General features: G+C 26.2%; 1 protein-coding gene across 1 annotated transcript; it reads right to left on the bottom strand.

The window, feature by feature from the left end:
* Nucleotides 1–417: 417 nt before the first annotated feature.
* Nucleotides 418–11,398, bottom strand: LOC132926459 (piwi-like protein Siwi). Its single transcript, XM_060990817.1, has 15 exons — nucleotides 10,935–11,398; nucleotides 9,121–9,329; nucleotides 8,869–9,054; nucleotides 8,205–8,384; nucleotides 7,562–7,717; nucleotides 7,294–7,427; nucleotides 6,373–6,478; nucleotides 6,012–6,301; nucleotides 5,685–5,839; nucleotides 5,319–5,443; nucleotides 5,078–5,243; nucleotides 2,441–2,571; nucleotides 2,166–2,335; nucleotides 839–989; nucleotides 418–777 (listed from the first exon to the last, which is right to left on the bottom strand). The coding sequence occupies exons 1-15, from the start codon at nucleotides 10,963–10,965 to the stop codon at nucleotides 661–663; spliced, it is 2,307 nt and encodes a 768-aa protein (XP_060846800.1). The 5' UTR covers nucleotides 10,966–11,398; the 3' UTR covers nucleotides 418–660.
* Between the last annotated feature and the right edge of the window lie 213 nt (nucleotides 11,399–11,611).

Genomic DNA, 11,611 nt, shown 5'->3' with positions numbered 1-11,611 from the left:
CATTTGTCAATAATTTCAATGTACTAAGCAGTAGTCAAGTATTCTGGTTTATGGAGTTCTTCAGCATGAAGTCTTAATGTTCTAGAGAAATCGTGGTTTATAGCATAAGTAGATTTAGATATTTTCATTATTTTTAAAGTGATTTAAAAATAACTCTTGTTTGTTGAGTTTTAAGGCCAATTGGAATTTTAATAGGGTTTAAGCAACAAGCAGACATTGAATATTAAAATTAAGTGAACTAAAGCATATGCTGTGCATATCACCTGGACATTTTCAATATGTCAAATATGCACTTTAGTATGTCTTTTTAATTTTTGATATTTTTAGTATCCTAGCAAACGCTTAGAAAAAATAACAAACAATAATTAAACAATTAAAAAATACTTGAAATTTTGTACAGAGGTTCCTTAAGCAATGTAGAGGCACATTAATAATTAATTTTATTGGGCTGATTTGTGAATCTAAACCATCCAGGACGTCACCCAAACGCATAAAAAAAATTTTATTCAAATCGGTCCAACCGTTTAGGAGGAGATCAGTGACATAAACACATACAGGAGAATTATATATAAAAGATATAGCATTAAACTAAATAAAACAATGACTTAAAAAAATAATAATAAGCAAAATAACAAATGTAACAACAAAAAATAAAACTATTTAAAAAAAGAATGGGAATCCATGTAACAATATGTTTTGAGTACTCTTGAGTGTATTTGCACAAAAATATGCCAACTTGTACGCCATTCGACATGGAGCAGGTACTCGTATGGTATGCTAGAAAGAGAAATTATAAAACACAATAAAATATGTTAGTTTTTAATTAATTTATACTCACAGAACAATTGAAGTACATGTGAGTTAACATGAATGTAAACATATGTATTTCATCAATTGTTATATTTGGAAAACAATTATAAACTATACGATAATATGTTGGTTTTACTATCCCAGATTTCGTTTTATGTGAAATTAAGAGGAAGTCGTACCTGTCACAGATAAATAGTGTTGTTACAACTTTGTGCATTGCATTTAATATTAAAAAACAAACAAATATAATAGCTAATGCAAATAATGCAATTAAGATTTATATAATGATTACTTACAGTTGAAATAAATATATCAATAATATTTCTCATATAAATTTAAATAATATTTTTAAGCAATACATATTATAATTACATATAATTTATCATTGTAAAACATACCTATTGATTATCTTAACACAATTATAAGATATTTATTTTACAAACTTAAATATCATATTATGCAACTAAATTATTATATACTCATAACCTCCACGATCTTTGATTTATTATAATCTATCCACAAACTTTCATGATAAACATAATACTAATACAATATTATGCAACTGATATCAAACTTATCGATACATTTATGCAATGCAACAAATTATCAGGTCTTATAAAACATATATATTAATTATTTGGTATTTAACTCCACAAATAATGATAAAATATTTTTTTAACTATTTTTAATGCATATATTAAGAAGTAATAACAATAGCCAATAAGTAGTAATGATATTATATGTTTTTGAATAATGAACTTTGAATAATTTTTGCATATTTTTCTTTTTTAACTATAACTTACAAACCCTATTAATGACATTTTATACTCTAAACAATTTATTTACCAACATAAGAACTTTTCTATAAAACACCGCTATTTTTAACAGTTTAAAATAATTTAACAAAAACAATCGAACCATTAATTTAATATAAGAATTAAAAGCAATAATATTATTACTCTTATAATTCATAGATCTAAAATCCTATTATCATATTCCATAGGACCATTTACATTTGATATAATTATTATAATTGAACTTTTAAAGTTTTAAATGAAAAACTCAGTAACTTTAAATTAGGCTTAACAACAAACAATTTAACTAATGAGTCATTAGTAATGACAATTATTCTATCATAGATAAACTTATGTAAGTAAATATATAGTAATTGTAAATTATTAAAATTACTTATACATCTATGTATAAATAAAACTGATATAAAAACTTAATATAATATTATGAAGAATATTGTTAGATAAACACTTATGGCCTATGGATCTTCAAAAGAACATATCATGCTCAATGGAGTCCATTATTCTGTTGAATTTAATAAAAATAAAAATATCTATACTTACATAATCTCGTCAGTGATGCTAGTATCAACAATTGTCCCAATTGGAGGATTTCGATAATTTGTAGGACCATATTGACAGAATAATTTAGTTATATAATTTTTTTGTATTGTAATATATACAAAGGGAATAATATAATCTACTGCTCCACCAAAGAACTCATCACGTTGTTTCTATAAAAGCAACATTTTACATGATTGTTTTTTTTTTTATGACTATTTATGAACAATAAATATAATATAACAAATTAAACAAATTAAAAATATTAAACTACTAACCATCAATAATATAATCTCAGAAACGCAAATAGAATTCATATTAATTATTGTATCAAATTCTAAACCATCTCTATATATAAAAATCCCTTTAGGAAATATTCCATTTTTGTCTTTGAACTTGTGCATAGCTTCTAAAATAATAATAAATATAGTCAAATAAGTATATATTTTATAATGAATTTCAAAACATTGTTATAAAATTATATTTGTTATAGTTTATTTTTTAATATAAATAACACATATGTAATATATATTATATAAAGATATTTTAAGACAGTGGTTCCCAACCTATGGGCGGCGGTCAGCAAGAAACTGGGTCGTGGACCATATAATATTAACATTATACTAACATATATATTTAATAATATATTATACATTATATACATACATATATAGGTATTCTATTAGTCATTGGTGGGCTTCAAAAATTTTTTTTACAAAATTGGTGGTCTGCACAACTAAAAAGATTGGGAACCATTGTTTTAAGGAAAATGTGAGATGCAGGAATTCAGATATGAAAAAGTGACTTCAACCAGTGGCGGAGTGAACTTTTTTTTCTTATGAAACAACTACCGAAAAATACTCACTTCATTTAATTTTTACATTTTTTCACGATTTATCAATAATATAAATTAGGAATCGTAAGATACCTAATATTTACATCATTAAGTGTAATTATATGGGAGTACAAATTACAGACAAGTCTAGCCGTCTAGGTCCTGAACTCTGGAGACTGGAGTAATTGGAATACCCACCCTTATTTTTGCATGAGGCGACCGCCTCATAAAATATCTATTCACGTCGCCACTGAGTGAAAAATGACACAAATTACTTAAAACAAGACTAGAAAGCAAGATTTGATTAAAAATAAGTGGCTGTTTAATTATATTTCCTTAATGTTTCTTCATTTTTTTTACAACTATATCTTAATGCCTCATCCATATGTGTTTTTACAAGTTACTAATGTACAACATAGCAAATTTGTGTTCAGCAGAATCTATTTTATGTTATTAGCTTTAATATTAGAGCAGTTTTACCTAATATTTAACTTAAATGTAACAACGTTATCTAAATCATTAGTCATCAGTGATGACTTATTACATGTTGTATTATGATTTATTATAAAATGAAAATATCAATACAAGCCTATTAGATTCCCTAAATAATATTCTGAATTTTAGGTTTGGTAATAGATAAATAGATTATAATATTAAAAGTAATAACATAAAATGGTTTCTGCTAAATACAAAAATATGTTGTACATTAGTTAGATGGAAAAACATATATAAGGATTTACTTTTTTTTAAGGCTATGCTTAAGATTTAACCATCATGCTTTTAAAAATTTACCACTTAATACCCTATTAAATAAATAAATAAGTACAAAGTACGACTAAAAGGTAAAAAAGTTAGAAAAACTAAATATTAACAGACAATTTCAAAATCATTACAACCAGGTGAAAGTTTGCCACGGCTTCTATAAATGTAATACCTATCTATTTTGGTCATGGTTTCTACCAAGGCCACAATATTTATAACTATTATAATTTATAGAATTAGAATAACAAATTTATGAGTATAAATGTATTACAATATACACTTGTTTTATGTATCGACCAGCAACAAAATATGTAGGAAGGAAATTTATTTATTTATTTAATTTATTAATTTATGTTAGTCTAAAATTGAACTCTAATTATTTTCTTAATGTTGTACTTATATATTACATAATAATTTAAATGCTCTTAAAAAAAAATAATTTAAAAAAAAATATATATTTAACTGGTAATTAACAAACTAAAATATAAATCAATGGTTTTTAACAATTTTTTTTTTTTTACTTATTTTAACTGTTTATTGCCACTTCCACTAACCTTGCCACTCTATCCATATTTCATCCCCGATTCCTAATAGCTTTAGATCCACTCTGATTCAGTTTCTCTACTACTGTGTTTGTTGTCCACTTAGTCTTGTTCGGTCTGGTTTCCACATTATGACCTTGTTTACTATTCTACCTTTAGCTCATAAAACATATCCTACAAAGCTGTCTTCATTTTTTTAAAACACTTAGGGCCAGTTGTACTGTCTCCGATTAAACTCCGATTAGGCTTAATCACTGATAACAGATATTTTAACCGGGCTAATTTGGCCGATTAAACTGTGATTAACTTTAATCGTAGATAGTACAACTGGCCCTAACTGTATCGACTGTATCAAATTCATTAAACAATTCCCTTAGTTCTACATTCATCCTTCATTCATATTCAGTGTTTTCAGTATTCTTTTAGGGTTCTTAAAAATTTAGCTTTTTGGTTTTGCTGATCCACATGACATGTACATAGTTACAATAGGCCGAACTAGGGTTTTGTATAATTTAATTTTTGTTTTCCACTAATGATAAATGGTTGACATTAAATTATAAATATGCCAAAGTATTGGTAATCAATAAACATTACATAAAAATATAACATGAAGCTATAGTATTACTGTTTAAGTTTTCTAATATTTTTATCTAGATTTTTAAATTAATAGCTGATAACTAAGAATTTTGGAAGCAAATAAAGACATGTTTTAAGATTTTAATATATGTTTCTGTTTTTATAGGTTTTTAAAAAATGATAAACTTTAATGTACATACTACCAATAGTTGTTACAAAAAATTCTGAAATATATTCTTTACGTAGTGATTCAAGAAAACTGAAATATCTCGTATAAGAATCATCCATTGAAGCCATTACTGCACAAAAATATTTACGTTTATCATGTAAATCTTGGTAGATATCCAAACCAACTGCCATAAAGTTCTGAACAAATCAATTAAATTACTTTATAATATTTTACAATTTAATTTAAAAATATTATTTGTAAATTAAGAATACCTGCTTAGGGACATGCAGCAACCAGGGCACTCCACCTAGCTTACAATTTATTCGTATAGCGGTTTTGAAACACTTTGAATTGTCGTTGATTGTAACTTGTTTCAAAGATATTAATTGTGATGGTACTGAAATTTTTTTTTAAATTACATTAATTATGATTTATATTAACTATTTTCTACGCAAAAAAATCACAAGATATATTAGTGTAGTATATATTGTTTGAATTGGTAAAATAATAAGAGTAAGGATAATAGATATTAAAAATTATAGCTTATGCAAAAAAAGGACATGGTATACAACTAAAATAATAAATTTAAAAATAAATGATTTATTTTGATGGGTACATTTTAAAATGTATTCATTTACCTGCTGCTCCGATACATAACTTTCTATTTATTTTATTGCTAAGATTACTATGCAGTGACTTGACAACACATAAAATAAGTGTATGTACATTATTCTTTATAATGTCATCCAAATGATTCATGTATGTTCTTTGGCATGCGTCATTCATTTGTATTCTAAAAAAATAAAAATAAATCAGTATATTTGCTTATACTCATGCAGTTTAAAAGATGACTAATTGTGCAGGAAAACTATTCCCCTAGTTACATGCTGAATCATCATATTAAAACGGCAGAAATATAGTACTTTATAATTAATAAATTAAATAAATAAATAATGGAAACTAACATTTCTGGTATTGGTAGGCGAATTGCTATCAAATTCGCTACTGATCTTAGAGTCCCAGTAAATTTTTTTACTTTTAAAAAATATTTACTGGGAGTTAAAATAACCCAGCTTTCAACTTTTGGAATAACTATCATTCCTAAGAACTGTATTTCTCTAGTCCAATTTCCTAGAGGTCCAATAGGGTATATTTCTGCAAAACTTTTCAAAAAGAAAGAAGGGAGTACACGTCCAGAGGTTTTTATAAAGTGTTCACCCAAACGTAAGTTCCACGTTTTTAATGTATCTATGAACTATAATAAAAATATAATAAATAATTTAATAAATTAAGAGTAAATTTTTATATTTCAATAAATATATTTACCTTTGTTTTAGAATGCAATTTACTAAAAAATTGTTTATACTTAATCATTGTTTTATTTGGTCCATAATTTGTATACTGATTCAATTCTTTAACGAGTGTCTTATTTCTGTAATTTTCAAATAGTTAATAATTAATGAAAATGTAAAAAATAAAAAAATATTTATAAATAATATTATAAATCAAATTCTTATATGATGTCCACAGAAGAAAGATACACTTTATGACCCCAGTACCTACTCTCACATTTTTGTATTTATTTGCAGAACACGAAAGTAGACTATTGAAGCATGAAAACTAGATTTCAATTTTTGTTATATGTGAATTTTGTGTACAACACAACTTAACTTTTTTATTTAAAGTTTCAACCACTAATTTAGATTTAATTTTTATATTGGTTAGATTGTTCAAATCATTTGATGTATCAATTTATATTTAAAAAAATCTAAAATTAACTAAATTAGAGCTATTTAAAATTTAATGAAATTTTATTTTTATTTTATTTAAACCCCAATCTGTGACTTAATTATTTGATATGTTTTGTGAATTAAAATAACATACTGATTGCGCTGACTGTTAAAATATTTAAAAATGTAATACTATATAACTTCCCACTAATCTGGAGATACAGGTAGTAAAGTAAGTATTCCTTAGCCTATATATGTAAGTAGATGGAACGACGAGTTTATTTCCATTTCACAGTCTTGGTTTTTTGACAAATAGACAAAATATAAAAAATGTCCAGTTTAATAGTCTAAATTGTTTTTATGATATATTGATTTACCACAGATATAATTATAATGAAATGGGACTTTTAAGACACACTAATGTTTATTATTTTTTCAGTATAAAATGTTATTTTGAATTTAATTTAAACAATACTATTTGCTTATTAATATTATAATAATATATAACTTTAATTACCCTATAATCTCAGTAAGTTTAGTTATAATACATAATTCTGGAACAAGGTATACTGTTTTTAGTGTACCATTTTCATCATGTTTTGTAGTTTTCAACATTGGCTGTTTGGCATCTATGAAAGTTATGTTCCATTTCTAAAAATTAAAATTAATTACGAGTTAAGTATAAACTTAAAAGTACTGTATAAAATATACAATAATTCAAATAATTGACAGGATAGCAAGTATAATAAAGTACAAAAATCATATTGTAAAATAATTTAACTTACTTGTTTATAATAATCCATGTATGATATCTTTGATCCATCTTCAGTAATGAATGTAGAATAAATATTTAAATTCTCATTGACACCACAGATTTTGTACAGCTTATTATTATGTGATGTCAGAATTACAGTACCAATAATACTAGCTTTAAAATTGTTCTGAAAAAATGCACAAGAATACTTCTAAATAATTTATTATTCAATGATCTACCAATTCTACCATATGTAATGTTAAATATCAAATAAGGTTTATTTATTTTAAAAACAACAGTAGTGACAAACCTTTTTGAGCCAAAATTCTATAATCAGTTTTTTAAAAAAAAATGTACAAAAATAAAGTATTTATAAAAGTTTTTATATCATCTCTAGAAGTTAGTTATAAAATTTAAAATTGTTATAATTATTTTTTATTAAATGCAAGGTTTAAAAATTAAATTAAAATAATTTGGTGATTCTTTAAATTTGGTCAACATGTAAATTTTAGGATTGCTTTCCATAGGTTTGGCACACTTAAACTATAACATATTTTTAAAGTTAGTGTTCAAAAATATTCATACTTCATATTTTCTAGAACAGTCTTGAATGTCAAATATACTGAGTATAGAATATAAATACATATTATGTAGATAGGATTATAATTACTTACTATTAAACTAGGGACTCTATTTCTGCTATTTCCACAACTCACACGTAAGAAATCTAAAACAGTTTCTGTAGTCTCAATCTTATTTATTAGTCCAATACGTAATAGAAGTTGACCTTCAACTTCGCTAAATCCAAATTCGTAACCAGGCAAATATTTTATCCCAAGTCTTGTATTAGTTACCTAGGAGTATTAAAAAAAAAAAGTAGGTAATCGCTATGCTGTACAGTAGAAGTTGAATGTATCTCATCAATGTATGTACTAAATTTTAATTTAATGATAAATTATTTTATACAATGAAAAAAAAATTTGGGTGAAAATTGTTTAACTATTAATTTAATAATATAAGTTATTTAATAACAAAGGTTACCAAACAATAATTATTTTAAAAAGCACAAAGAATTTTTTATTTTGACTTCCCAAAAGTACTAACTAGATTGAATTTGCAACTAGAAATCTTTATCAAAGTTGATGATCAGAGCATTTTTTCTAGTAAAAAAGATCTCCAGGCCCAAAATAAAAAACAAAAAAAACATCATTGTAAAATGAATAATTTTATCTATCCATACAGATTCTAAAATATAAATTATTATTTATTAAGAATAATAATTTAATTTTTCAGTAATTATGCAATATTAACTTTATAAATATAAATATGAATATTTACTGTAGCTTCTGGATTATAGTATCTGGATTCAACCCTCATACAATTTGAATAACAAAAACAATTAAGTAAAAATTTCTTTAAAATTGGTACTCTTATCAAATCACTTTCTTGAATTTCACCAACATGATTTATAGTGATCATTACTAATGAACCATCAGGACCACCGTAATCATACAGGATAAATTTCTATAAAAAAAATTAATAAAAAAAATTATTTCTGCAAAATATTGAAAAAAAATTATAATGACTTACTTTTAGTCCATATTTTACAGGGGTGTACAAATGATATCCGTAAAAAACAAATTCCCTTAAAATGGATTTATGTTTAATTAATATTTCGTTTTGAATATTTGTCTGGATATTTGGATTGAAATGTACTCTGTATTTTTGCAACTTCCAGTCTGGATTGAAAAATAATTTGATACAATTTACTACTAAATCAACTGGTGTTCCAATAGTTCCTAAAAAAAAAAACAGTAAAAGTTGTTGATTTGTTTACTTTTTGTAGATTAAAGTGATTGTGGTAGTTAAACCTCAAATACTCTTTTTAACATTTAAAAAGTATAAATACCAGTCATAGTAGGTATCTAAATATGTACTCAAAATGAATACAACATAAAAACAATTCTAAAAAGCTGCTTGAAAAAGTTTAAAATATACAACACAAATGTTTTAACTATTATTATAAAATTAATTGCTATAGCTGTATGTTATGAATGATCATTATAAAATATATTATTTCATAAAAATGCCAAGCCTTACATTTATAAATAGTGAAATTGTGACAATTTTCATTAATTTAAAAAATAACTAGGTAAGACAATTATTTGAACCTTAGCTTAATGAGGTGACAGTGGCGTACCCAAGGGGGGAGTTTTCGGGTCTGGACCCCCCCCATGGAGGATAAGGTGCAAACCACTGATTGTATATTGTGTAATATGGTTGATATTGTATACATGTTAAGAAAATTTGGACCCCCCATTTGAAAAATTCCTGGGTACGCCCCTGTAAGGTGATGTGCATAATGTAGAATACTTTTAAGTACTATCTACATAATATATTATATATTAGCATTTTCTTTTACCTAATACTTATACCTAACTTTATAATTTAAGATATATTCACATTTGGATTATTTTATTTCGTGTATTAACTAATTGACCTTTCATTTAATTGATATTTGTTTATTAATAGAGCTCGCTATAACAAAATAAAGTTTACGGTTGGCGTCATTACAAAAAACTAGTGTAAAAACCTATGTAATGACTTAATATAAATTAATTATGTTCTCGTGAATTCTTCGATATAATATAAAGAATGATGTTTTTCTTAATTTAAGAACATATTGATGAAAACTTGGATGCATTTTCTTTTAAAAATGTATACAAGTCTTTAGTAGTCAACTATAAACCTCCTGATATTACATAAAAACATTTAAAAATTTGTTCTCATTTCTTTAAATTTATTTTTCTTAGGACTTTTTATCTAGCTGTTGAATACTTATAATACCATGTACAATGCAATGGGAAATAAATAAAACTAGTTCATTAATTAAGTAAATAATACATTTTTAATTAATATTAAATATTTAACATTTTTCATATAGTTTAAAGCTTGTTTCGATTTAATAAGTATAAATTGTATTTTACATCTGTATATTTTGCATATTTAAATGTGCATATTGTATTAGTAATAAGGTTGAAAACTATATACACTACAATTTGTAGTGTATATAGTTTTCAACCTTATTTTTTAAGCATCAACATATATTTAAAAGATATTCTATGAAAACCAATAATCTAATATTTAAGTCTAGATATCTTTGATATTACCAATCGGCAATTACGGTTCATGAGCTAAGTATCCAATATTTATTATAGTGGGCACCTACAAATATGGTACATAGTGGAAGGCTAATGACTACGGCAGCTATATTGTGCAACATAGACGGCCTTCGACCATTATAGGTAATGCGCAATACGTTAAGACACTCATCGTAAGCGGTGTGACAATAGTGTAATAATAAAACGAGGTATCTCTATATTGAAATTAACAATCATTATTACCGTCTAAGATTTCTCCCAGTGAACGGTTCATGCCAGGCACTAACGAAATAGAAAATAATGATAAGAAGAATAAACACAACTACACAACGCAACAAATGAACATACGCCGTGTCACTGGTGGCGGTGACGAAACGTTTCAGCGCACGTGAAATATTGGCATATTGCTGAAATGGCACAGTTGAACGGCAGGGCGACTGTCGCGGGTCGTGACGGTACAAACGGCGGCGGACGCGCTAACCGTCGACCATAATACGTCGTCGCACAACGACGGGCAACGCGAACGAGTAATCATGACAAAGTGAAACTTTAAAAGTACCTAACACTACATGAGGACATTTACACGACACACGCAGTCGCTCAGAAATAAGCATCGCGACGTTATGTGAGTTATCACGACAAAACGGTCAATACCACAGCTGTAGATAATACTATATTACTATAATAAAAGTACTTGGGGCCGCGGAAAGTAATCGAGCCCCCTACCCCGGAGGTCAATTTTTATATTTAAGTAAAAATTAGGTAAAATACAGGAACTGATTGCTTTTGCGGGGCCCGGGCACCAGGGCGGCAGGGTTACAGCCACGGCTGCCCCTCTCCACCCCCCCCCCGCAACAGGTAGGGCCTGATAGTACTATCTACAGCCGTAGGAAATCTATACGCGATCGCGGGAAATGATA

This window comes from Rhopalosiphum padi, chromosome 3 (genome assembly GCF_020882245.1).
Source record: "Rhopalosiphum padi isolate XX-2018 chromosome 3, ASM2088224v1, whole genome shotgun sequence".
Lineage (NCBI taxonomy): Eukaryota > Metazoa > Arthropoda > Insecta > Hemiptera > Aphididae > Rhopalosiphum > Rhopalosiphum padi.
Note: the sequence above shows the minus strand (reverse complement) of the source record. Positions and strands in the feature narration are given on the sequence as shown.